The sequence below is a fragment of the Anthonomus grandis genome, chromosome 1 (genome assembly GCF_022605725.1).
Source record: "Anthonomus grandis grandis chromosome 1, icAntGran1.3, whole genome shotgun sequence".
Classification (NCBI taxonomy): Eukaryota; Metazoa; Arthropoda; class Insecta; order Coleoptera; family Curculionidae; genus Anthonomus; species Anthonomus grandis.
In genome coordinates, this window is record NC_065546.1 from 7726905 (window position 1) to 7754541 (window position 27637).

Sequence of the window (27637 nt, forward strand, 5' to 3'; positions counted from 1 at the left end):
CTCTGGTACTGCAGATGAATGCTGAGGATTTCTACGACGGAGAGAATTATGAAGAATGAAGTACTTCGGAGAATAGGTGATGAGCGAGAGCTGCTACATATAATAAAAGTAAGGAAAACAGCATACTTAGGCCATCTACTCAGGCATGGATACGAAACGTCGGAAACTTGACTGGCTTAAGCTTCCAGCAACAGCTTAGAATGATCTGTGATCGCAAACCTTCATTGAAGACGGCACGTAAAGAAGAAAATTACATACTTAAGTGTAAAACCATAACTTTTAAATTATGTATTAAAAAGCGATCAAAATTAAAAAGATGCATAACTTAAATATATACTACTGATGATTCATTAAATATGTTGCATTTAAACCTATATGCTGCAATATTTTAGATAATCATTAATTTGACGTGTAGTCTGAATATACCTGAATATTGTTTATATTTAAATAAAAAAAAGGTTTTTATTTACTATAATAATTTAATTCTATGATATAAATTAAAAATATAAAAACGCATATAAGCAATCATTTATTATAACTCTTCACTCGTTACCAAATGATGAGATTTTTCTAAATCTCTTGCTTCTAAGTCCCTCATTTTAACGTTGGATGCGGAATCCCACCATTGTCTTTCGGCAGATAAGTAGATTATAAAAAATAGAGCTGTAGCAGCGTAAATCATCGCAGCGATGATAAACATTGTCCTCCATAAGGATTTATCAGTCTAGAAAATAAAAGAAGTTTTTTTATTAGACGAGAAAACAACAAGAAAAATTACTTAAGGCTCTATTTTCCTTATTTATCACTTGTATGACAGGTATTAATTATTTTTACGCTTCGTAAAAATGACTTTAGATGTAAGCGATCATTTAAGCGAGGCAGTAATTAAAAATCTGACAAATTTTGGTGCTTAGTGTATTAAGTCGCCTGTAACGTGAGATTAAAAAATTTGTTAACTTCTTTTTTTCATATAACATGTAAGTAAGTACAGAAAGAAAAGTATAAAAATTAGTTATAAGGGATTAAAACGTTGAAGAAGTTACAAGTAACACTTCATGAACATTTCAGATTAGGAAGACAACCTATATAGGATGGCAAATTACTAATAAATTTGGTCATTTAGTCGTAGAAATTGAAATGGCTTTTGCGTGTTCAACACAGAAATTTCAAATAGTTTTTTAATTTTTTTCTTACTACTCTTCATCGGATTATCACAGAATATTTGGATTTAAATTAAAACGCAATAAGCACTTACTAATTACCGTCGAGTTATATTGCCGGTAACATGATGTTTTTGTTACAAAACGCATAGGAGAGCCACAGTAGCTAAATAAATACGAGCACACCAATAACAATAATTCACCCAACTCACTGGTAATATTTGAACAATCATATTGTAGAGAGTATATAGTATATCAGTAAATTACTTATTTCGTCGGACAATTGTTACGTGTGCATACATTTTCAGATGCAACAATACAATACTTCAGTGGAAAATTTACAATCCATCTCTTATAAATAACTGTTATTTTATATAAAAGCAAATTAACTAATAAAAATTAAACGCAATAAAAAAAATACAAAATACTTATTTCAAATACTTTTAGACTATATTCACTATTTTTTTCTGTCTTCCTTACTAAATTTTAATTTTTGTCTTCTTAGACTTCTATACTACTATATAGGGATTTGTTTTTAATTATATTTGAGGATAGACCGTTTTTTTGAGAAAACCCAATTTTAAATGGGATATTGAAATTTTAGACATTTGAGAAAGGCTCTAGGAGCATTTATGGATGCAACTTATGAACGTCGACCATAAAACTGTTACCAATATTTAGAACCAATATGGGTCTAAATGGCAAAAAATAGCACAAATAGAAAAAAATTGATGTTGTGAAATCATGATGGAAAAAGGAAATAAAAATAAAAATATTTTTTTTTACAAAATATTGTATTATCAGATTAATCTTCTTTTAATATTGGTCTTAGGAAAATTTTCAATTCCATACTCAAAAATCGAATGTTCGGGCTGGTTTTTCGACCAGGCGAAGCCTTAAGCAGACTATCTGCAAACACGAATTTAGCAGAATAACAAATTTAGAAGAGCTGTATGAGAAAATTGTTGAACGTGACGAATATAATTCACCGGAAACTCTTTTGGAAGTATGAAATTGCTTTGATAGTTGAGACCTATTTGAGCTTTTTATTGAAATAATAAATGTTTGTTAAGTTGATGTTCCACTTTAGAATTTTTATTTTGCCGTATCAAGTACTAGAATTATGTTTGATCTGATTTTTCTTTTATTACAGTCATGTTGCTTTTAACCAATATAAAATATATTTTCACATTGGCCACATGGAATGCCACAAATTCTAACGCAAGAGACTGTTTCAGTTTAAAAACAAGTTTTCCGTTTTTAAACAATTTTTTATTTTAATCCATAAAATATTTAAAACTGTATATAAATTGTTGCTACTTAATTCATTCTTCCTACCAATTTTGCTTGACACACTAAAATTTTATTGTCCAATAAAGTTTTCATAGTAAATTGAAGATATTTATTATAGATTTTGAAAATTGTAAGAACTGTGCCACCCAATCTTTTGGAATAGCTTATATTGTAGATATATAGCTTAATAAAAAGCATTAGAAATGGAATGATATTTTTGCATGTTTTCAAGAGATTATTAATACTCATTTTAACTAATTTAGCCATGAATAATTTTAAGTGAAATCTGCATTGTACCGAATTCATAATGAGCTTCCTATTTTTTTAGGTATTACGTAACTTTTAAAGTAGAAATCAATTTAGAAGATACTATCTTACACACTCAAATATTGAAAAAAAATAAGAAAAAAAACTTATTCACGCATTTAGAAAAAGTATGAACTTAACGGTACCTTTCGTTATAGTTAAATTTAAATACAATAATTTAAAACACTTTTTTTATAATTTGGCGATTGTTTGAACAGTTTGTCAAAGTGAAACAATTTTCTTTATTAAGACCCAGAGTAAAAAGAGAGACAAATAAGAGATTAAAAAAGATGGTGTTGCATTTACTTATAATTTAATTTAATTTAATTTTATTTTATTTACCTTGAGAACGGTAGTAGATATAACTACCGAAACGTTGGTACAAATTATGTATTTTTATAAAGTAATAGGTTTTTTAAATTTCTTCAAAAACATTTTTTCAGATATAGGAAAGAAGAAACAAGCAGAATGAATGAAGTCTATTTTCTTCTTCTATTCAATATTAAATTGATTTTTACTATAAAAGTGACACACTTCAAAATAAGTAACTCATTACGAATAATCATTTAGAAACTTAAGCATAAACATTATGTATACTGTGCAGATAATATAATTCAAGGATAATTGGTAAGTAAGATCTTAGTATTTCACTTAAATATACTGGGTGACACAGATAAAAGGGAACAGTTAATAACTTTTTTACTTTTCAAGATAAACAATTGAAATTTGGTACAGCGATAGAATAGTTATAAAATCACCTTTTGGCAGATTCTATTATTTTTTGTCACTTCCGGATTAATAGGAAGTGGCAATAACTTTCTTATTTTAATGGGACACTTGGTATATTTTTACGTATTTCGATAAAAAATGATATTCTAAAAACAATAATACTAAGTTTTTTTCACTTTTTATTTTATACTCATAGTACACTCTACATTTAAAAAATATACGTAAATTCCAAAATTAATAGTTTGGACAATTTAAATAGGTGTGTAAAAGCTTTAAGTTATAAGATAAAAGGAAAACTATTTTTCCGTGATTACTTAATTAAAAATTAAAACTTTTAACGCATTCATGGCACCCTATTTTAAAATAAACAAAAATTATTTTTTTTATGAGTATAAAACAAAAAGTAGAAAATATAGGGGAGACCGGGACAATTGAAACATTTTCCAAATATTAATTTTTTTCTCTTAGAGAAAATCATATTTTCAGCTAAAAAATTGTTTACAAGAACATTTATTAATTCCTTGTATATTTTAAATCAGGTTATTTTACTTATTATATAATGCCTATAAGATATTAAAGGAAACATATAGCCTTGTATATTGTTTCAATTGTCCCGGAGACGGGGACAGTTTAAACACATACCAGGGACAGTTAAAACACCATTAAGAATAAACTAAATATTTATTTTAATACTGAAATAACATTCAATGTAGAAATACGAAGAAAAAAACATTGATACATATAATTTTTACACTTAAATAAAACCAAATTTTTTACTCAAAAGTTTTAAACAACATAATAATTATCCCAATGCTGAAATAAAGATAAATTAGCAAAGTCGAATATTTATTCTGACATACAGTTATGACAGATATACAAATCTTCTTGACGAGTGCATTCTACATGTGACCATTGGTGGCAATCAAAGCATTGCACTCATTTTTCCCCTGAACGGCTATTTCTATACGATTCCAAACATACTAGACAAAAACAGTCTTCATTGTCACTGCTGCTATCATCCTGACTATTCTGTTGACGAATTTTTTTGGACACTGGTGTTTTTGATGTATTTTTTGGATCACCAATTTTTTTTTCACTTCCTTTTTCTTTTGCTTCATATTCTTGTTTAATAGCATCTTTTTCTGATGTGTCCGTATAAATGGTGGATTTTCTACTTTTGCATTTCCCTGTAGTTTTCCGAGGAAAAGCTTTTAATAACGGCCTTATTAGCTCAGGTGAAAACACATCCAAAAAGAGGTTAGAGGCTGACTGGACACTTGTAGATGCAACTGGAGGCGGGGTGCTTGATGGCTCTAACGAAACAGTTCCGCTCGTTGACGCTCTTGGAGAGTTAGAATTTACTAATTTTGGAAAATAATCAGTGCTGCTTAAATCATTATTATCTCTTAAACCTACTGCCTGGACTTCTTGGGGGATATTTAACTGCAAATTTTCGGGAGCAGGTCTGTCAGTTACATATGATGGAGCAAAATCTAAAGCCGTAAAAATATCTCGATTAAACGGCCATATACCAGTGCACTAGAATCCAGCAACAATATTAGATAGTGTTAAAACCATAGAGAGACTCTGTTTAACGATGCTGGGGATGTCATAAATTGTCCTCGTTTTCCCTGGGTTGTTTCTCATCCAAGAGTCGCAAGTTGAATTTACAGCTTTTTTAAATGGACCATAAATCGATCGATCCAAAGGTTGTAGTTTATGTGAACAGTGTGGGGGAAATGAGAGGACAACAATGCCGTTTTCTTTGCAAAAGTCCAAGCATGGTATGCTTACATGAGATTGATCGTTATCTATTAAAAGCAAAACTTTATTTTCAATTGAACTGTTGGTATGTTTTTGAAAGTGTCTTAGGTATAGCAAGAATTCATCTTCTTGTATCCATCCACTAGCATTTCCTGCTCCAATGCACCCAGGTGGACCGTTACGAACGAAATGATCCTGATAACTTAATCTTGGAAAAATAAAGATTGGTGGGATGCTATTTCCAATTGCATTTACCGCTATTGCCACTGTAACCAAAGTGCCACGTTCTCCTGATGTAAGTGTCCCTACCTGTTTGCGTCCCTTTTCTGCTACGATTTTAGCAGGTTTTTGTACCGTCGTAACACCGGTTTCGTCTATATTATAAATGTCCTTCGCTTGGAATTTATATCTGTCTATTACCGTGGCCAGATTGTCAAAGAAAATTTGTATATTTGTTGGGTTAAGACTGGTCGCTCTTGATAGGCTTGTAGCCTGGGGACAACGGATTGATAGTTCAGGATTATGTTTCATAAACCCGAAAAACCAATCTTCTCCTGCCAATGAGTTTTAAGTTCATGTATTCGGCATATTCAATGAATATTTTACGGCTATTTGGTAGGCCAGTTTATGTATTTCTTTTGGCGATAGACCGTAAAATATTTGAGATGCCTTTATTATGTAATTAACAATGGATTTTTCTTGCTTAACGGTAAATACTCGTCGTACGCAGCTATATCTTATTATTATAGTTTCAGTGGACCCTTGTTCAATAGATTCTTTCTTTTTCTTAATAAATCTGCCTAATGTAACATGATTCAGTTCAAACAAATCTGCCGCAGATGCTCCATTTTCAATAACCTCCCTATACGCATTTTCGTAAACCAAGTTGGATTTGGTACCTGTGTTTGTTTTCCTGACCCTTTCACGAGGCATTCTATTACAAAATAATAGCCTTCAGAGAGTTTGATACAATCAGTTAATAAGTTTACGCAAAAATAATACCAAAAGCCTTCTATAAATTATGTTTCAACCGTTCCCGTAAAATTATTTACATCTTGTTTCAATTGTCCCCTTCAGGTTTTTTTTGGCAAAATATTATTTTTCTCTAAACTCTTTAATTAAAACTAACAAGTTTAGGCTGCTAAACCTAAGCAAACACATAAAAAAATTGATTAGAAATAAAAAAGTGGTGTACTTACACTTAAATTTCTTGTTTCCACACTTTTTAGATGAAACGTAAAAATTACTTTGTTGACATAAAATAAGAGAGCCGAGCGCAAACACACCCACTTTGCTCAACTGCTAGTTTCACACTGTCGAGCAGAAATGTGGAATTAGTCAAACGTTGTGAGGCTGCGGACAGGAGTTTTTACCTTCGCGTCTAAAAAAAATGGCGACTGTTTCAACCGTCCCCCGTTTCAATTGTCCCCGGTTTCCCCTAGTATCATTATTTTTAAAATATTATTTTCTTTCGAAATACGTAATAATATACCAAGTGTCCCATTTAAAATAAGAATGTTAGTGTCACTTCCTGTTAAACCGGAAGTGGTGGAAAACAATAGAAAATGTCAAAAAAATGCTCTTACCACTATTCTATCGAAAAGTAAAAAAGTTATTTAGTATTCCCGTTTTTCTGTGTCACCCGGTATATATGGTCTGTAGGTTCGATGAAGAGTAGTAGATGTGAGCTGGATAATAAATGTGAAAAATAAATGTATGGGTTTTTCGCCTCCTTGGGACAAACTGAACTGAGTTTTGTTTCCGCCTAAATTTTTCCAAGTATTAGAAATATTCACAAAATATCAGATCAAATTTAATACATTTTTTGAAAAGCCTTTAAAAGTTAATAAAATTATAATAAAACTATATTTTCGGATACTTTGCTTTGAAATAGATAAATTTACAATAAAAAAATCCGGCTTTTTAAGTTTTACCTTGCTATACATCAATTTGAAACGGTATAAAGTAAAATTCAATCCTCCAAAAGAAAAAGCTAAAAATCCAAAGATTTTATAGCAACATAATCTTTTAAAATTCCGACTTTTGTCCCCGATCTGCCAATATCTTTAAAGAAATCAAACATACATACTATTGTGATGCACTAAAATTCATGGATTTCTGAGGTGATCATATATATGATATAATATACAAGGTGTTTTATTCAAGGGAATTTGTATACATTTACATACAGGGTAGCGCACCAAAAACTTTCCACCCCGAATTTTATCCTTTTCGTGCTTGTTTATAAAAAAATCAGGCTTTACTTCACTAAATAACATGAGTACCGAAAACAGAATTAAATAATAAGCATTTTAATCGGAAAAATGTGAAAGTAACTTTTTATATTTAAGATTTTAACTTGCTGTCATATTAAAGCAAATGATATTACCAAGTTGAAACTTAGGTATTATAATGAGGCTTAAATGACCTTTAAAATGAGGTATCACTCGATCCCTTTTCCTATTTAAAATTTTACGGGAAGCTGTCACCTTCGCGTAAGGGTGGATAGTAAAGGTTTATCAATGCAAAATTATTTTGTCCCCTTAAAATCAAAAACCGGCGGGTGTGTTTGATTTTTTGCGAAATCTCGAACAAATTCGGGGTGGAAAGTTTTCGATGCATCATCCTATACGTTATCTCTTTAAATCCTATTTTAATTAAAAGCGCTTTATTTATTAAAAAAAGATAGTACTTTTAATGAAAGCTAATTTTACAGAACTTACTTAAAATTCGAAGGTTGGTCATATTTATACACAACAGTAGAGCTGTATCATGTGTGTTTTCCATGGTAGAACAATCGGACGCAGTAATGTTTTCACCTCTTAGAATTGCTGACTCTGTTTTGTTGTTCCACACACGTGGATGCTTTTGTATTTTAATATTTAACACATATAAATATAATCGAAATAAATTAATCTTTAAACTATAAAAAAAATTGCTTTATAAGTTTAAATTTAAAAGATTGATTTTTTTTGATAAATCTGTGAAACTTATACTTGGTATTTAATTTCCTTTAAAGTTTGTATATATTCCTATATACCTCTTATATCCAGAAGGCGATCCATATGCGTATTTGATTACCCACTGTATTAAAAAAATATTTTTATCAATTAGCAAAGGATTTTCGTCCAATAATATGCTAAATTCAATGCATTTACTTTTTATTTGCTCTCCTAGTTAACGTTTCCTTTTCCATTATCTCACTATTCCAGCGCATACCTCACTAACTTTCCCAGCAACAAGACGAGTAACGCAATAAATAATCCAGTAACCGAGGTTTTATTAAGCAGCTTGCATAGCTTAACCCATTTGTTCTCTATAAATATGGCGGAAGTCACCAACGTAATTGGAATTTTAATTAAAATTAGGACGGTCCTTATACTTGTGAAGTACTTGGCTGAAGCGGTGTTGTATTGTAAAGTTTTAAATACTTTGGTGGTTAAATAATAAATTATATTCTGGATAGTTTTAGTAATTTAATGTTAGTTTTAGTTTTAACTTAATATATTTTTTTTAATTTATATACTCTAAAAATTCGATTTTTTTTTTGATGCATCCAAAGTATATCTAATTTTATTAAAAAGTTGAGAGTATATAGGGAAAAATATAATTGATTTAAAATGAATGATACAACATGTTGTCTTTTGGCGATTGTCAATAATTATCGTCAACTTATAGGCGATATCCTAAATTATACAAATAAAATTCACTTATTTGTAGTAATTTTCTACTTTCTCTTATTCACATAGATACATGATACATGGGGAAAGTACCCGAAATAATTGTTATACAACGTTCCTGTATATAAAGTCATCAGTTTTCACACGAAATTAAATTGCAACATAATATTAATAATAAACCAAAATACATCATATCACCTTGGATCCAACTGGATATAATAAGAAGAGGAGGAAAACGCAGAAGCAATAACTATGGAAGAATTAAATGTCACCATAGCTGGCGATAAATACCCAAGTAAGACACAAACATTTATCTCTAAAGGGAAAAGTTACTTATTACACAAGGAGAAACCAAGCAAAGAACTCCTAGTACCGACTGATTACATGCTTGCAAGCGGTTTACAAAATCATCACGTCCCCTATTACAAGACTCCTCAATGCGCTTGTAGAAGAAGAAGGTAATAACTGAAGAGCAAAAAGGATGCCAAAAGGGATCCAAGCGATGCAATACTTGATTATTTTGAGCGAAGTGAAGAGGAAAACCAAGCATTATGAAAAGGCCTACGACTCTGTCCCTTATCCCTGGTTAATCAAGGTATTGAAGATATATGTAAAAAGTCCACCCAACCCTTATAAAATACCTACGCCACTTGATGCTGAACTGGGAGAATAGTCATTCAAGAGCTGCTGGAACTATTCTATCGCTTCTGAAACTCATATTTTTGGCAAAACAATAACAAATTTCACGTGCACTATACACGTGTTGCCCACTGTTTACCAAAGACTGAAACAACAACTGGATAAGTAAAAATGCCGTATTTATTTTGCTGCTATAACCGGGTAACTAAAAATACCTAGTTTTAGTATAAAATATCACGCATATTTAAGAAATACCTATTTTCCGCAATTACGCCTGCGCAGAAACGGACTATTTTAGAAATTATCTAATTATTGCATTAAATAGAGCAGACATGGTAGATGAGTTGCTAGTGGATAACTTGTTTCTTTTAAAAATTGAGTTACCTTGATGTAGTACTCAGCCCAAGATATTTTATTAAAGAGGAATAGTATTGTTTTGCGTCTGTCAAAAAAATGTGTATGTTATTATAAAGTGTATTTTTTTTGCCATTTCTACATAAGTATCTGACATCATTGCATCGTAGATGTTGCAAGCAAACAAACTGCCCATAGTTCCACGGCAATGCTAATTCTCGCCTTTCAATGTTCTAAGCTTGTAATAATATTCAACAATTTTTTAGAGTACTTTTCTTAAGACCTCCATGTGAACAAACTACCTGAAGTAGATAGAGTGTTAAAAAGATTTTAGATAATTCCTCATTATATGAAGAAACGCAATAGAATGGGACTTCAAACCTGTCATAGAGCTTTTGACAAAAATATAATAATAAATTATAATTTATACAGAAGCACATAATGGACAGTCAAAAACACTACTGAGATCATAAAAAATCCCAACATATCCCCAGTCGCATGGATGTTATTCTCCATCAAATGCATAATGAATCTATCCAGTAAACAATATTCAAAAGTTTTTGAAACAGGTTACAGAATTATAACATTTCAGTATATGTTTACTTTACTTTTTATAATAAAGGTATTATATTTCCTATTTCTATGAACTATAATAGCGTATTGTTGCAATACCTTAAATACAGTTCACCAAGCCTTAAACAACGCAAAAACCCTTACCTTGTCATAGACAACGTATTCAACTAAGATGGGCGCCAATATCGCCAGGCTCTGTCCGATTCCGTTAGAAATCCCAAAGAGGACGCCGGAAAATCGGGGTGATATATCAATATGGTTTACGTTATGTCCGCAGAACATGGCCCCGTTCAAACTTATAGCCACAATAAGCAAAATTGCGATTCCCACTGGGTTCTCCTCATAGGCCAGCCATATTAGGGCTGCAGCGGGCAGGAAAGCTCCTGAAATATTGACTGAGTTTCACGTTATGGAATACAAGATAAATTTGTTTGGTTTCTTTTACGATTTTGGACGAGTGAATTATAGGATTACGATTTTTAAAGGTTTCGTTTGCTTGACATAAACAGGTGCATGGTTTTTTTTTACGTAATTTTGTAAGAAAAAAGAATATAGAAAACAAACTAAAAAAGAAAAGGAAGATAGATGGGAAAAGGAACGAGAAAGAAAAAAATGAAGAAGAAGCAGAGAAAGAAGAGGACACAAAAAGAAGAAAAAAAGAAAAGGTAACATTTAAATTTTGCTTTATTTCGGATAAAAAGTAACGTTCGAATTCGATCGCTGATTTCTATCATAAGGTGTTAGATAATCGGTAAAACCCGGTAATGAAGTTAAACTCATGTAAATTGCTACTTAAATGAATAGTACAAGTAACGAATGGTACAAAAACTAACAACTTAAATCTCGAGATGAGTTTATGAAGAAGATGCAAAAAAAAACAGAAAATTTAGGAAAACAGTCAAAAAGAAAAGGTAACATTTTTGACATTTTACTTTCAATTGTACGAAGATCATGGCCTAATATTTTAGTTTATTTTAAGTAAAAAGTAACTATTTATTTCTACAGGGTCCTGCAACAGTGCGTCGGTCTTCCATAAAGCCTAAAAAAATTAGGTTAAAATTTTCTAACCTTTAAAAAAAATTTTGGGACCTGATAGCGCATATCTGGAAAATATTTTGAAGTATACAGGGTGCTTCAAAAAAGTAGAGCGATATAAGCAGCATTTTTTTAAAATAGAATGACATTCTTTTTATTTTATTTTTAAGACCGCCTTAGGCTACTGCGCTGAATATGGCTGCTTTGTCATGCGCAGTTTGACTGCAATAATTTTTTTTATAAAAAAAAATCTAAAAATCATTTCATTTCATCTTGATACTAGAAATGTTAATTCAATGTCAATATTGGTCTTAATTGGGATTCTAGAAGAATGAAGAATTACTTTGACTTAAATTGTTTCCTTCTGTCATATACAGGGTATTCGTAGTTAGCAATCATATTTTACGAATTTCAAAGCTCCATTTCTCGCTTTTTTTAAATGGAACACCCTGTATATTTTTTATCCATTTAATGAAGATTTAATACATGAACATTTTTTATTATGTAAACATATTAGCTATCTTTAGTCGTTTTTAAAATATTCACGATAATTATCCGTAGATAATAAAATGTTTAAATAAGAACCAGGAAATATGCATTCTCCAAACTCCAAAAAACTCAAAACTCCAAATATGAAAATTGGAGTTTTGTTTCAGAAATCTAATCTGAACGAAAATTGCATACTTAATATAAAATGCATTTTAGCAAAGACGAACTTGTTGACATGATATTTGTGTTGGGGGAATCTGAAAAGAATTGCCTCTTAGTCTCTCGAATGTATGGGGCGCGCTATCCTGATGAAAGATGTCCAGAAGAAAAATCTTTTGGAAGGTTACTACCAAGATTTGTGGAGACAGAGAGTGTTTGTTACCCCAAGCAAGATAGAATAAGGCCTGTTACTTATCAGGAGCAAGAGTTAGATGTGTTATTAACGGTAACCGAAGATCCTCACCTAAGTCAGTCAAATATCGGAGCAGCAGTTGGAATAAGTGAAAGATCAGTGCAACAAATTTTAAAAAGAAATCATTTGCATCCATACCACATCCATGAACATCAAGCACTTTTTGATAGGGATATACAAAACCGACTTGAATTTTGTACTTGGAGCAGAAATAAATTACAAAACGACCCCACGTTTTTTAATAATGTCCTATTTACGGATGAAGCAACATTTCATCAAAACGCATCAGTAAATAGACATAACTTTCATTATTATTCATCCAAAAACCCCTATTTTATGCGGCAGATCGACTACCAGCATAGGTCGTCATCAAATGTGTGGGGTGGAATTATTGGAAGCACCATTATCGGTCCCTATTTTTTTAATGGTCATCTCAATGGAGAAATGTACCTTCAATTTTTACAAAATGAACTGCCTAGATTACTTGCAAATGTTCCGTTAATTACTAGAAACCGAATGTGGTTTCAACAGGACGGAGCTCCTCCACATTTTTCTCGAAATGTCACTGAATATTTAAATGTAACCTTTGAACAAAAATGGATTGGAAGGAATGGACCTATTAATTGGCCAGCCAGATCACCTGACCTAACAACGGCAGTAGATATGGAGCAGAGAATACGGGATGCGTTTGCTCAAGTAACTCCACAAATGCTACATGAAGTAGAAAAAAGTTTTCAGGAACGTATTAATTTATGTTTTAAACAAAACGGAGGACATATTGAACACTTAATGTAATAATAATAAAATGATAAATATTTTTAATATGCTTGTTTAATTATTATCGTGAATATTTTAAAAACGACTCAAGATAGCTAATATATTTTACATAATAAAAAATGTTCACGTATTAAATCTTCATTAAATGGATAAAAAATATACAGGGTGTTCCATTTAAAAAAAGCGAGAAATGGAGCTTTGAAATTCGTAAAATATGGTTGCTAACTACGAATACCCTGTATATGACAGAAGGAAGCAATTTAAGTCAAAGTAATTCTCCATTCTTCTAGAATCCCAATTAAGTCCGATATTGACATTGAATTAACATTTCTAGTATCAAGATGAAATTAAATGATGTAATGATTTTTAGATTTTTTTTATTAAAAAAAATATTGCAGTCAAACTGCGCATGACAAAGCAGCCATATTTAGCGCATATACTAGGTAGCCTAAGGCGGTCTTAAAAATAAAATAAAAAGAATGGCATTCTATTTAAAAAAAATGCTGCTTATATCGCCCTACTTTTTTGAAGCACCCTGTATACTTCAAAATGTTTTCTAGATATGCGCTATCAGGTCCCAACATTTTTTTAAGAGGTTAGAAATTTTTAACCCTATTTTTTTAAGCTTTATGGAAGACCGACGCACTGTTGCAGGACCCTGTATAAGTGATTTTTGATTCTCATATGCCCTTAGATAAACAGGAAAATTCGGCTATTGTTGATAAGGTTTAAATGAGAATGGTTACAAAAATGAGAAAGTTATGTAGAACATTATCATGTCGACATAAAATCAGAGAGAAAAAGACGAAAAAAGAACAAAAAAAGAGAAATGCAAAAAAATTAAAAAAACGAAGAAATACCTTTGCGTTAAAATAATGTTAGAACAGCGGAATTGATTCGAGTTTAACTCGATTGAAATTATTTGAAACCTAATTAAATAAAAAAGGAAAAATCTTATATCTTTTCATTTCAAAATAAGTTTATAATGATTAAATGAAAAAGAATAAAAAGACAAGAAAGGAGAGAAAAATACAAAAGAAAAAAACAGCACGAGGATAAAAGTGAAACGAAAAAGGAACGGAAATAGAAAGAAAAATGATTTAAATTTTACTTTTTACCTTACGGGACTTCTTGTTAAGTACTTTAGTTTGTGTTGAGCAGAAAGTCATTTTTGAATTTCATGATATAATATTAAATTATTTGAAAATTCCTATAGTTGTTGATTCATGTAAATTGCTACTAACATAAAAATTGAAGTTACATTACATACCATAACTTTTTATCTCGAGATAAGTTCTTTAAATTATGAAAAAAAAACGAAGAAGAAGAGAAGTAGAAGGAAACCAAAAACGAAAAAGGAGGACGAAAAGCAAAAAGAGAAGAAAAATGGGATATGGGTATTTTAGTGATTTATGAGAAAGTTTAAAGAAAGAAAAAAGAAGATTTTACCAGTTTTGCGATGATTAAAAGATTTGAAATTTTTATCATAAAAAAAATAAAAATAAAAAGGACGAAAGGTGCCACTTGCTTTACAATGCTAAATTTTATGATATAGTGTTTAATTGTAGGTAAAAACTAATGACTACTAATGAACTTTGACTTATGTAAGTTCCATAGTCATATCTTAGTATTTCTCGAATTAAGTTCACTAAGATAAAAAATCTGAAGAATAAAAAGAAGAAAATGAAAAAAAAATTAAAAGCAAAAAGATTAAGGGAGAACAACGAGATAAAGAAAAACAAGATTTTTTCATCCCACTGCCAAGTATATTGTATTTATTTAAGTCTTTATTGTCTTACATTTCTATACCGTTTATATAATACCCGAAGCCCCAAATATTTGTATGAAAAACTTTTACCTAGAAATCGAGTACATAGTCGAAATATTAGACATAATACTCTCACTATGCCACACCATTCAACTGTTCTCTTTACCCGTTTTTTTACGTACACTATTTTTGTTTTTTATAATATTCAAAAACCTATGTTTAATGAATTTTAGAAATTTATTTTTGGAAGAATCAATGGGATGAGGTATCTTGTTTATGGTTTATTAGGGGACCACTAGTATGTAGGTTGGTTGGTGTTACTTATAGTGGACTGTAATGTATAATTATTATAGTTGCAATTATTATTTACTTAATTAATTAATTTATTTATTTTTTAGTTTTTTTAATGAAGGTTAAGAGTAGCTTGTAGCTAATCTTCGCCTTTTTAAGCAAATATGCATTATTGTATCATTTGGTGAATAAAGACATTTTATTATTATTATTATTATTTTTATTATTATTATTATTATTATAGATTTTTGCCTTGCGGCAATCACACTCCCGTTTTACGGGGAACATTCACTTAGCCCAGATATCTAAGATATCAAAAGGATTAAGCTCTGAGGGGACCCTTTCCAGGTTGTCGGGCCCTGGATGGTGTTCGGTCTTCTGTACCCATGAACTTTCTGACGACCCGTGCTGTCCCCAGTAGCACCGCTTTTTGCATGTTTTTGTAATGGTGCTCACTTAGTCCCAGTTCTTTAAGGTTCTCTACAAGGGTTTTTGGTATAAGTCCAGTTGACGAGATTATTATCGGAATTGTTTGAACATGCTCCATCTCCCATTGCCGTCTGATTTGCCCTTCAAGATCTCAAAATTTGATGATCTTTTCGTTGTATTTTCCTTGGAGGTTATTGTTATTAGGTATAGCAACGTCAATCAGCGTGGTTCTCCTTAGTCGCTTATCCACCAGGATAAGATCTGATCTATTGTTGACAGTTCTTTGGTCGGTGAGAACAGTTCGGTCCCAGTACAATTTATACTGGCCATTTTCAAGAACTGGCTCTGGAGTATAATTGTAATATGGAACTTTGTCCGCCCTCAAGAGGTTCAGTTTAACTGCAAGTTCTTGGTGCAGTATTTTTCCTACGCAGTCATGACGTGTCTTATACTCAGTTTGGGCAAACGTTTGACATCCTCCCGTTATGTGTTGGATGGATTCTGTCACTTGGCATCCATATCGACATTTGTCACTCTGTACTGAAGGATCCGAAATAATGCACTTCAAGTAGTTTCTAGTTGGAATAACTTGGTCTTGTATGGCCAAGAGGAAACCTTCCGTTTCGGGAAACAGTTGTCCTAAAGTTAACCAGTAGTTCGACGCGTTGGTGTCGATATGTCCCTGGCTAACCTCGTTGACGTATCTCCCGTGCAGTGGTTTTTGTGCCCATGATCGATGTTTTTCTTCAAAAGTGACGTGGTGACTTTCGATTTCGCGATTCTTCAGTTTCAGAGGTGTAGAGTCATCGACCTCGCATATAGCACGGTGCAAAGCGGACGATCTAGCCTTTTCATGAAAGAAATTCCTCAGAACTGAAATTTGTCGGTCTAACTGTTTGCCAATGTCTGCCAATCCTCTACCTCCCTGATGTCTTGGTAGCGTAGTTCTTTCTGTGGCACTTCGAGGGTGGTGTTTTTGAGCCTTAGTGAATAATGTTCGTGCCTTCCGTTGCAGGTTCTGGATGTCCGTCTTGCTCCATCCCACAATTCCAAAGGTGTTTAAATGTGTTAGTGCTGTACAGGCATACGTATTCAACGCCTTAAATAGATTCTTACTGTTGAGGCTCGTTTTCACTATGTGCTTTACTCTTGTTGTAAACTCAGCAGTGAGTTTATCTTTCATTGTTCGGTGGTCTATTCGCACTGCCTGCACCATTCCCAGGTATTTGTATGTATCACCCTCTTCCATGGCATCTATAGTTTGGCCATCCTGCATCTCGAAGGATCCCGGCTGCATCTTTCCTTGTACAATGTTGTTAATACGACACTTATCCAGCCCAAACCTCATTCCGATATCAGCAGAGAATTCCTCTACGATGTTCAGCATCTGATCCAGTTGATTACTAGTGGCACCCATTAGCTTTAGATCGTCCATATAGAGCAAATGATTGACTCTTGCGATTTCCCTACTATTCTTCTTAATAGCAAAGCCGTAAGAGGTGGAATTGAGTCGAGATGATAGAGGATTCATGGCTAGACAGAACCAAAGTGGACTCAAAAAGTCGCCCTGAAATATACCCTTACGGATTGGTATTGTGTTTGTCTCAATACTCTCTCCAGTAGGAAGTTGTAGATGCATAGTTGTTCTCCATATCGCCATTGTGCTCTCCAGTAGTCACAATGCGTTCATCTATTTTATATATCCTAAGGACTTCAATAAGCCATTCATGTGAGATAGAAACGAGGGCCTTCTTGTAATCGACATAGGCGGTGTAGAGATTTTTCTTATTACTATAGGCCTGATGGGTTGACCACAGCTTTTTGATCCAATAATTATGCACGTGCTCTGGACCAGGGGCTTTCCAGTTGTGAAGGCCTTTAATTATAGTGGAGACCTCTTCAACGGTAAATGGCTGATGATGCATTTGCTCGAAAAGTTGAGACTTTTGTCGCTCTTTATCTATCCAACTTGCCTGGTTATTATATGGTGTTGTCGTTGTTAATTGACTACTCCAGAATGTTGAAATTTCATCGCTGGTTGGATAGTTATTTTCGCAAGGACTGGTTGAAAACTTAAGTTTTCTATAAAAAGATTTCTCCGAGCGTACGAAAAGCGCGTTGTCCTGCTTTCTGCTATTGCTGGATTTATATCTTTTAAACCATCCTGCATATACCGATAATTTTTGTTTCAGTATATCCAAACATTCTTCAGGTGTTCGATTTTCTGGGTTATATTGGGCATGATGCTGGTAACGACTCATGATTGCTGTTACGTTCTTTCGTGTCTTAGATGTTCGCACTCCTCCGATAAATACGATGAGCTGCCCTAGCGGTGTTGTCAATTTCATCAGCCTGAAGGCAAGATGAATTTTGCTATGGTAGATTTAGGAACTTTCAAACAATGTTGCATGTATTCAGTATAACAGATTTCTGTATAGTGACAATCGTCCAGCAGGAAAGACCCAATGCGTTAAGGTTTTTGGACAGTGTTAAAGGGACCATTGCAGTGGATGAAATAATTAGAGGGAGTATATATACATTATCTTGCCTCCATTGTTGTTTTATCTCGTGAGCTAGATCTGCGTATTTAGCAAGTTTAGCGTGTGTCGTTTCTAGGACATTATTGGTATTTGGCACTGCTATGTCAATTAGAAAGGTTTTCTTTTGGGCTTTGTTTATTAAGATTATATCTGGTCTGTTTGAAGTCAGCGTCCTATCGGTCAAAACAGTTCTGTCCCAGTAGAGGCGAAAGTCGTCATTTTCAAGTACAGTTTCTGGTTTGTACTGGTAATAGGAGCAAGTTTTGCCAATTAGATGATAAAGTTTTGCCAGTTCTTAATGAGTAATTTTTGCCACACAGTTATGTTGGTGCAGATATTTGGCAGCTGATAGAGATGTGCATCCTGATGTTATACGTTAAATTGTCTCCGGTATGCGCAGGCATTTTCTACATCGATCGTCAATTACTTTTTAATCTTTAGTAATATACTTAAGGTAATTTCTTGTAGCAATCACTTGGTCTTGTATAGACATCATAAAGCCTTCAGTTTCAGGAAATAGATCTCCACGAGTCAACCAGTAGTTTGACGTTTCATAATCGACATGTTCGGCATTAAGTTCGTGAGGATGCTTTCCGTGTATTGCCATCTGCTTCCATGTGTTAACTTTAATGGCTGTGTGCTCTGATCTTGTTATAGTAATGTGTTCTGCTGCACCTGCATAGAGATTCAAGGGTGTGTATCCGTTATCCGCTTGCACCACTGCTCTATGAAGAGCAGAGGTTTCCCTCATAGTGAGGAAGTATTTCTTGTTTTGCAAGATCTGTTACTGGTTTTTTGAAGAGAAAAAAATATCAGTTAGTCCTCTGCCACCCTTGGATCTGGGAAGAGTAAGTCTTTCGTTGGCTGACTGAGGGTGGTGTGCTTGAAACGTCATGAGGGTTATTCTGGTCTTCTTCTCAATCTCCTCTATATCAGTCTTTGTCCACCTAATGACTCCAAAAGAATACGTTAAGACAGGGATAGCGTAGGTATTAACCGCTTTAATCATGTTCTTACCATTCAGTTTAGTTTTTAAAATTTGCATAAGACGATTGATATATTCCTTTTGGAGGTTCTGCTTTATTTTCTTGTGCTCTGTATGGGCTGACTGATGTACGCCCAAGTACTTATAAGTTTCCCCTTCTTCCATAGCCCGAATGAGACTACCATCTTGTAATTCAAAGTTGTTGGTGTTGTGTTTACCTTTGATAACTGTTTGAGTTTTGCATTTATCGATACCAAAGCTGATTTTAATGTCGTGGGAAAATATTTCAATTATTCGCAGCAATGAGTTGACATGCGTCGTTGATGTCCCAGCATAGACTTTGATATCATCCTTGTACGTTAGATGTGTAATATTATAAGGTTTTTCCTGTTGTCTTTAACGGTAAATCCATGTTGACTTTGATTAAGAATGTGGGAGAGGGGATTCAGAGCCAGACAAAACCAGAGGGGACTCAAGGAATCTCCTCGGAAAAGGCCTGTTCTATTTTAATAGGCTCAATCGCTAAAGTTTCATTTATGTAGTTAAGATTCAACTGTGTGGTCCAGAAACCCACCACAAAGTATTTCATGGTTAGTAAAAATTAATTTTCAATTATGAAATAAATAAATTTTAAATTGATAAAAATTCAGTGCGTTCTTAAATCATAACGTGAAAGTTTAGTTAATAAACTTAGTTTTATATTATTACATTAATTATTTATTTTCAATAGAAATAGCAATTATTTGTTAATCGAGTTAAATATATTCGATAATTTTTAATGTACTACTACTGAGCTGGTGCTGCCGAACTAGAATTCGCCATTTGAAAATAATTTTAATTTATATAAGCCGATTCTACGGGATTTCAATAGTTTCTCTATTACAGAGCATTTAAATTTAAATTAGTTTGACCCATTGGTCTGCAATTCTATGCCATTCGATTACGCGCGGGTAAACCTCTGTCCGATATAGACAATGGAAAATTTATTTATTCATATGGAAGATACAATGTACGCTATTCTCAATTAGACCTCGTTTATATTACAATAGTAATAAAGATTTAATGATAATTTGTATATATTTTTTCTAAAAGTACTTACCAATACCATGAAATAACCTTCTGGAAGTTTTTCTAGAAGTAATTTGTTTCAGGATAAGATAGTCTGCCAGAGGACCATAGAAAAGTGTTAAAACTGCTGCAACTACATATGGTGCTGAGGAATATAAACTATTCTAAAACATCATTTTTAAAATATAAGAAATAAAGTTTTAAAAATAAATCTAACCTTTTCAATATCAATATCGGTAACTTTCCCAAGGTAGGACGGAATTTCCGTGATCAAAAACGTACCACCCCATGATTCTCCTATTGCTCCCATGATAACTGCCCAGTATGGTAACGAAGTGAATATTGCTTTCCAAGGAACATTTTTATTCTTAAATGAGTTTATTACTATTATAGTTATATTACTAATAACTCCTATTCTTCTTACCATCAACGTGTCATCTTCTTCTTGCCCCAAGGAACCCTCAATATACTTTTGTTCTTCTAAACTGATGCTTTTATGTGTTGCTGGCTTATCGGCACCAAAAATTATCCAGAATATAATCCAGACCATTCCTAAGATTCCGAAGAAATAAAATGAAGCAGGCCAACCTAGACTGGATGATGATAGGTAGCCTGTGATTGGCATAGATATTATTGTACCAAAACTACAACCTAAAATTTAGGAGTAAGAAAATTATAATACATTTTCTCATTGTCATTGAAGTTAGCAGTTTAGATAAGTTTATATATTCAATTTTGTTGAGGTGGTTAAATAGAAAATTTGGTTGATCTTGTTATGGAAATGTGGAATGATATATGTCGAATATCTTTTTGCGGGTAGCCAGAAATAAACTAAACATGGTGTCCTGAAAGTAATGTGACATAGAACAACAGTAGATTCCTTACGTCAAAATATTGTGATTGTCTTATCCTAACTTTAATTTTAACTGAAATACAGAGTGTCAAAGTGTTATTTGATTTATCGTTTTTTTCTCATAGGTCCTGAATCAATTGACATACTGACATGAAATTTAAAACATACGAGTCTTTTAAAAAGACAAATAAAATTTCTTATACAGTTTTCGTGTTTTCGGCAGAGGCCGCTCGTTGCGTTAGTTTTTACTTTTTTAGAACCTCTAATTTTTTTGTAGCTCCGTATATTGGTTTGAAAAGTAACGAAATAATTTACTTTTTTAATATCACATAAAATATTTATACCTTATTAAAGTCACTAGGAGCAACAATTTTCGAAATAATTGCACTTTTAGGTTTTCATAATATGTGAATGACTTCAATTTACTAGATTTTTATCAATGGAATCCTAAATAAAATAAAATTATTACCTAAGATTATTGATATTTATGTAAAATTAGAATAGCTACTTAATAAAAAAAAAACTTTTTTGTTAATTCTTATATAATAATCAAAGTAAATGATATTTATTTATTTCTAAACAAATATACTAAAAACAATAATAAACAAAGAAACATACAAATAACGCTCCTATAACAACCGTTTAACAAATTATTGCCCTATTTTAAAAAGGTTATCCTCATTTTTTTTTAACATATTTACAGAATTTACAATTTTTAGGCAGTTAGTTCATTTAGATTAGGTGAGACCGGGGACAATAGAAACAATTTCCAAATATTTATTTTTTTCTCTTAGAGAAAATCATATTCACAGCTAAAAATTTTTTTACTTTTGCGTTTCTCTGTAGTTTTCCGAGGAAGAGCTTTTGGTAGCGGCCTTATTAGCTTATGTGAAAACACATCCAAAGAGAGGTTAAAGGCTGACTGGACACTTGTAGATGCAACTGGAGGCGGGGTGCTTGGTGGCTCTAACGAAACAGTTCCGTTTTGTTGAATTTATCTCTTATTTTGCCTGAAACTGTGACTATTTGAATGGTTTTAAAGGACTCTAATTTGCTATGATCATTTGGATGATTAATTAGTTCTTAGGTAATTTTCTGTGGGTTTTAGATGTAATGTTGTTTTTTTCTATGTTTTATGTATAGTCTTTTAATAATTCTATTTTATAGTATCTTTTATTATACGACGTGCTCTACAGTTTTTGTTGTGACTTGACTCCTTGACGAGGTACTTCTGTCGGAGGCTGCGATTGTCCGTGGAATACCGGGACGATTCAAAATCTCTCTAGAAAAATAACCGATGTGCCCTGTTTAGCCTGAGCTAATAAAGACGACCTTGAAAACATGTGTCGAAAAAATGCTCAAAACATCAACTCGAGCTGACATCAGCATACCATCGAATGTTGATATATCGCAAAGAAAGTGGAGCAGAACGATTTAACTATTTAATGATATTGTGTATATTGGATAGTCCATGACACATTACTGTTATTATAATTTTCGTATACCTATTCCATATTATGATATAATTAAATATTTTAGATCTTCATGCATGCTATTACATTATAAAATGTATATTGTTTTTTTGTAGCATTATGCTAAATAAATGCATTATTATTATTATTATTATTATTTTTTTTTTTAGGACTCGTATGTTCTAAATTTCATGTCAGTGTGTTATTTGGTTCAGGACCTATATATGAGGAAAAAATGATAAATCAAATAATACTTTGACACCCTGTATTTCAGTTACTATTAAAGTTAGGATAAGGCATGTTGACCTCAATCACATTATTTTGACATAAGGAATCTACTGTTGTTCTATGTCCCATTACTTTCGGGACACCCTGTATATTTGAACGTGTATATCTTTTAAACCATATAATTTTCTAAATAAATGAATCAAATCTTCCAGAATGAGTATTGAAATACTTGCCATTGCAATTGATAATAAAAGCCTTGTCATTGTTCGTTCCATCTAAAGCCGTTCCAAAGAAACTGCTTACATATTTATAAACTGCCCATTAAGCCTTTTGCAAACTAATATTCAAAAGGCTAATTACTGACTTTAGCTTATTTTATATTTAATTACGGAAACCATCAGCACTTCTTTACCTCCATGCTTATAATTTTCAAAATTTTTAAGGAATTATAATACGAGCTGCCCTTAAAGAGGTATATCAAGCTTCAACTTTCTATAGTATCAAAATTTAGACTAATTAGAACCGAAAACACAGAAACCCTTCTTTCAGAAAAACTAAATAAAGAAGAGAATACAATTGAGACCCCTGTTGTAATGAGATGCTCAATTATTTGTAACCTAAATTTACGATTACAGTTTGATAAACAAGGTGGAAGACCAGCCTAAATTTAGCACAATGAGCCTGTAACAAGAACAGATACTAAAAATTTTAATCTAACATTAAGAAATTTACTTTCTATGATAAAGTTTAATCCCTTATATCTGAGATAATAAACTTTCATAAAGTTTTACAACAAAATTTACATTAAACTAAGTATCTTAACTATAGTTAGCGGAATAAAGCAAAGTAATTTAATCGTGTTACCTGTGATGCGTCCACAGGTAAGCCCTCATTAAATTTGATTTTATTAACTGCCAAACTGAGTCGAGGAAGAAATTAGAGGTTACTGACTAGTCCTAACTTCTTTTGAACCGGCAGTTAATGTTTGTTGAGCACCATCTATACAGTGTATGTAACTTGGAATAAATTTAGTAGTTCATAGACTTTTTCGTTCTGAAAAAAATCCTCGGACCCGTCAATTAATATCTTTAGTTGCGATCTTTTTTGTTGAAATCAAAGATATACAGTGTGTCCCAATAATAAGATATGACGTCATCGACGATTTGTTAAAAGGGCAACCATAATTTCTTAGTGCGTATTTTTAAACTGCGTCTCAAATTATACCTAGCTGCAAAATTTCAAGTTTATGTGATTAATCCTTTTCAAGATAATTAAAATAATTTTTTTCTAGTACCGTGCGTAAAGTACTTACTTTAAATACTTTTTAGGGCTTACTGATTTTTGTTTTTACGCACTAGTGCGTAAAAAGTAATATGACTTTTATGAGAATCTATAATTTATCAAAAAATTTTTGGACGTTTTTGACGTTTCGCCGAATTAAAAGTGAGTCAGTTTTCTGTAGTAAGGGTTCTGAAAGCACAGAAATTTCATCCCTTTATACTAACAATTCCCCAAGAACTCAGAAGAATGCAGATACAATAATTGTTAACTGTTAAAACAGAAAATATTCTCTTTTCTAATGAGTTAACGTTTATGCTAAACGGAGAAGTAAATCGACACAATTGCCGATATTGGCCATAAGAAAATCCATGTTGGATGAGGCAATGCCACATTCAACATCCAGAGAAAATAAATGTTTGGGCAGGAATTGTCGATCCAATTTTGTTTGAAAAAAATCTAAATGGAGCAAGATACTTACAATTTTTACAAGAAAAGCTAATTCCAAATCCATCCAGGATTATTTTGAGAAAAAGAATGCTAAAAAACTATCGTATTTATTCCAAGTTACAGACTCTCACTGTAGGTTACAAGTAATCGACGGTCGTTACAGATTAGCATTGTTTAATAAATTATTTATGTTTAAGCTTAGGAAATGAGTGCAAGATGAATTTTATAGCAATTTGTACATGAGCAAGAAATTATTTCGAGTGGAAAGGAACTTGGATGTATGTCCTTTTGATCTCTTCTAAATATAGTCTTCCACACCTCCATAAAAGATCATGGTTTAAATTGGTTGTCTCTTGCTGTTTTTTTGCAAAGAAACTGAACAAATATTTTTACTTATAAAATAGTTAATAGAAATGTTTTGTTGATTATCTGTATTGTACTAATACAGGCAACTGAGCTTTATTTAAATGATACTTATATTAAAATATTAAAAATCGTAACCAATACCATAATTTGAATGGAAATTATATCGAAACAACTATTCCAAATTTACTTACTGCACTATTCTTTAGACTAAACTCAAAGCTCTAATTTGTGTCCTCTTCTAATAAAAATATACAAACCAGAATATACTGAGGTATTAATCCAAGATCTTTCTTCGGTAGGTGCCCATTTTCCCAGCATATTATGTGTCAAAGGTATTATGAATCCTTGGGCAATACCTTGTATAACTCTACATGCAATAATTCCGCTTATCCCCAAATAAACACTAAAGATAGGAATTAGTAGACATGTTCCAGCGTTGACTAACATGGCTATAATTAGAATTAATTTAGGCGAAAACGTGTGAGCAATAGGTCCTGCGAAAAATTGTAAAACTGCGTAGCTCCAGTAGAAGGAGGAGAGGACTACTCCATCAGTCTTTTTCCAGTCAAAGGTCTAAAAGAAATTCATAGTAATGGAAATTGATCGATTTTGAAGCTTAAATGTAACTTACAGGAATATTGCTATTAGTTGAGGTATTTGGAGTTGTCATAGCCACAATAGCTACAGAAAGGATTGTTCTTATAGCGTATGATGCGGCCATAAGGAAAAACAGTAAAACCATCTGAATATATCGTACTTTGATCCATGATGCTAAAGTAGGAAAAAAACTACATCTATTTATAACCCAAAAGTAAGCCGAATGAGTGAGAATTTTACATAATATATTAAAACTTACTTTTTTTAACTTTGTTAGTAAGTAAACAAGGAGTAAACCTATAGTTATTAGGCATATTATATACCACTAGTAATTAAATAAATACAATCTGTTATATTTTTATTTTGATCACAAAAGTATGTAGACGTACTTATCACCAGATAAAACCTTATCAGAGTTAACATTTGATTAAAATATTACCTCTTTAAAGATACATGTTATATATAATATTGTTGAATAAAGATATATCCAAAACTATACTTAGAAAATCTATATACTATAGCAGAAATGATATATTGAGTTAGTGATTTAAAAATGTTTTTTTATCAGCTGCTAATCCAGTAAAACAGATTTTTTGCTTTTTTTTCTTTATCGACTTGGATACATAAAAATATTTATCAACAGATTTAAAATATTTATCTGGAAGGTAAAAAATGTATTTGTTTCGATGGGATCATTTCTTGAAATGTCGGCAAAGCTTATTATTAGATTTGACTATAACTTAGATCTGATAAAATATAAATAGTGATTTAAAGCATCACATGACTCTATACAAAGTAAAATATTTTATACAAACAGTGACTTCAGAAGTATTAGGATTTGACTATAATAATTTAATTTAAAAAAATCAGTAATTTTTTTATCTCTTCATTGATTTTATTTAATAGTAAAATATTTGTTACTGAAATATCTTTTACAATTTTTATCAATGGTTTAAACGGTGTGCTAGTTCTACACCTACAAAAAACTCTTTATATTTTCCCCCTTATCAAAAAAATATTTATCCTAAATAATTAAAATTATTTCTTTCTTTTCGGTTTAAAAGTGTTTTGAAACAAAAAAAAAATGGTTTTCCTATTTTCTTTTTTAAATATATATTTTATTTTAACAGCACTTTACGAAGTTTCACATTTTAGTGAGAACAGTTACGAGATATTTAAAATCGCATTAGTCATTTACAACTGTTTATTATCGCTATTGATGAATGGTTCTTGGAGTAAATATTTTTAATAATGTCGGTTTTCCTTGTTGTTGTAAACACATATTAACAAATTGACATTGTTTAAGTAAATATCCTTATGATATGTAAAATATTCTTTATTTAAAATGGTTTATATAATTGTAGTATTTCAGTCTTAAATGCGAATAATAAAAAACAAAAAATAAACTATTGTGAAAAGCTGATAGATCTAACCATAATAACATATGACTATAACTTTTTTCAATTCTAGAACCACTATATTTTTAACTACTGATTATTTTATTGTTCCTATATTCAAAACTAACCTCACAATCGTATAGCATACAAAAGCTCATAATAAACTACATTTACTTACCTGATGTTCCTTTAGAAGGTAAATATTCCATTTTTCACAAAAACCAAACTATACATGATTATAATCGCCAGTTGCTGTGACGAGATTTTTATTTGTTTATGTTAATATGGTTAATAATATCAATAAAGATTAGAACATATTCAATAAATAATTTAATTACTATTAAATCCACGGCGAGTCTGTTCACGCGCTTCTCAAACTAAATGATACCATTGAACTTTTCAATGACGTAATGCTTTTCACTAATTAGTTGCTAGTAATGTATCGAATAATTCACTATAGAAGTACAAAAAAAATCCTACTTAAACCCAGGTTATAAAAATAAAATATTGCACAATTTGTCTCTACTGTAGAGTAACCAAGTGTAACAACAATGTCGTACAGTTTCGCGTTTATTGTTCGGGCAGGAAACACCGGGTTTTTCAAATTAAATTTTCGACGTCTCTAAGGTGGGAAGAAAAGTAGGTCAGTTTTTAATATAAAAGTTTTCATGCCCTGTTGCGACAGCCAAGATGTGTTATTTATC

General features: G+C 31.8%; 2 protein-coding genes across 5 annotated transcripts in view; one reads left to right on the forward strand and one right to left on the reverse strand.

Moving 5' to 3' along the window:
• Positions 1-27637, forward strand: part of LOC126737949 (uncharacterized) — a 541322-nt gene that overhangs the window by 159635 nt on the left and 354050 nt on the right. The gene's annotated exons all lie outside the window — the stretch shown is intronic.
• Positions 460-27490, reverse strand: LOC126737959 (putative inorganic phosphate cotransporter). Of its 3 annotated transcripts, XM_050443111.1 has the most exons (8): positions 25796-25916; positions 25571-25710; positions 25197-25512; positions 20717-20943; positions 20510-20659; positions 20324-20456; positions 10643-10881; positions 460-724 (listed from the first exon to the last, which is right to left on the reverse strand). In XM_050443111.1, the coding sequence occupies exons 1-8, from the start codon at positions 25848-25850 to the stop codon at positions 533-535; spliced, it is 1452 nt and encodes a 483-aa protein (XP_050299068.1). In that variant the 5' UTR covers positions 25851-25916; the 3' UTR covers positions 460-532. The 3 variants fall into 3 exon arrangements, with proteins under 3 accessions (XP_050299068.1, XP_050299060.1, XP_050299053.1); XM_050443103.1 differs by lacking the exon at positions 25796-25916 and adding an exon at positions 27112-27490 and having other exon boundaries at positions 20510-20943; XM_050443096.1 differs by having other exon boundaries at positions 20510-20943.

What these genes read in the sequence shown, in the direction of transcription:
- LOC126737959 (XM_050443096.1), bottom strand. Translation starts at nt 25,850, where the DNA reads ATGCCTAATAACTATAGGTTTACTCCTTGTTTACTTACTAACAAAGTT. An exon ending in TACTAACAAAGTTAAAAAAA is followed by an intron (nt 25,711 to 25,795) that starts GTAAGTTTTAAT and finishes TTCCTACTTTAG; the next exon opens with CATCATGGATCAAAGTACGA. An exon ending in AATACGTTGTCTATGACAAG is followed by an intron (nt 725 to 10,642) that starts GTAAGGGTTTTT and finishes TTTATTTTCTAG; the next exon opens with ACTGATAAATCCTTATGGAG.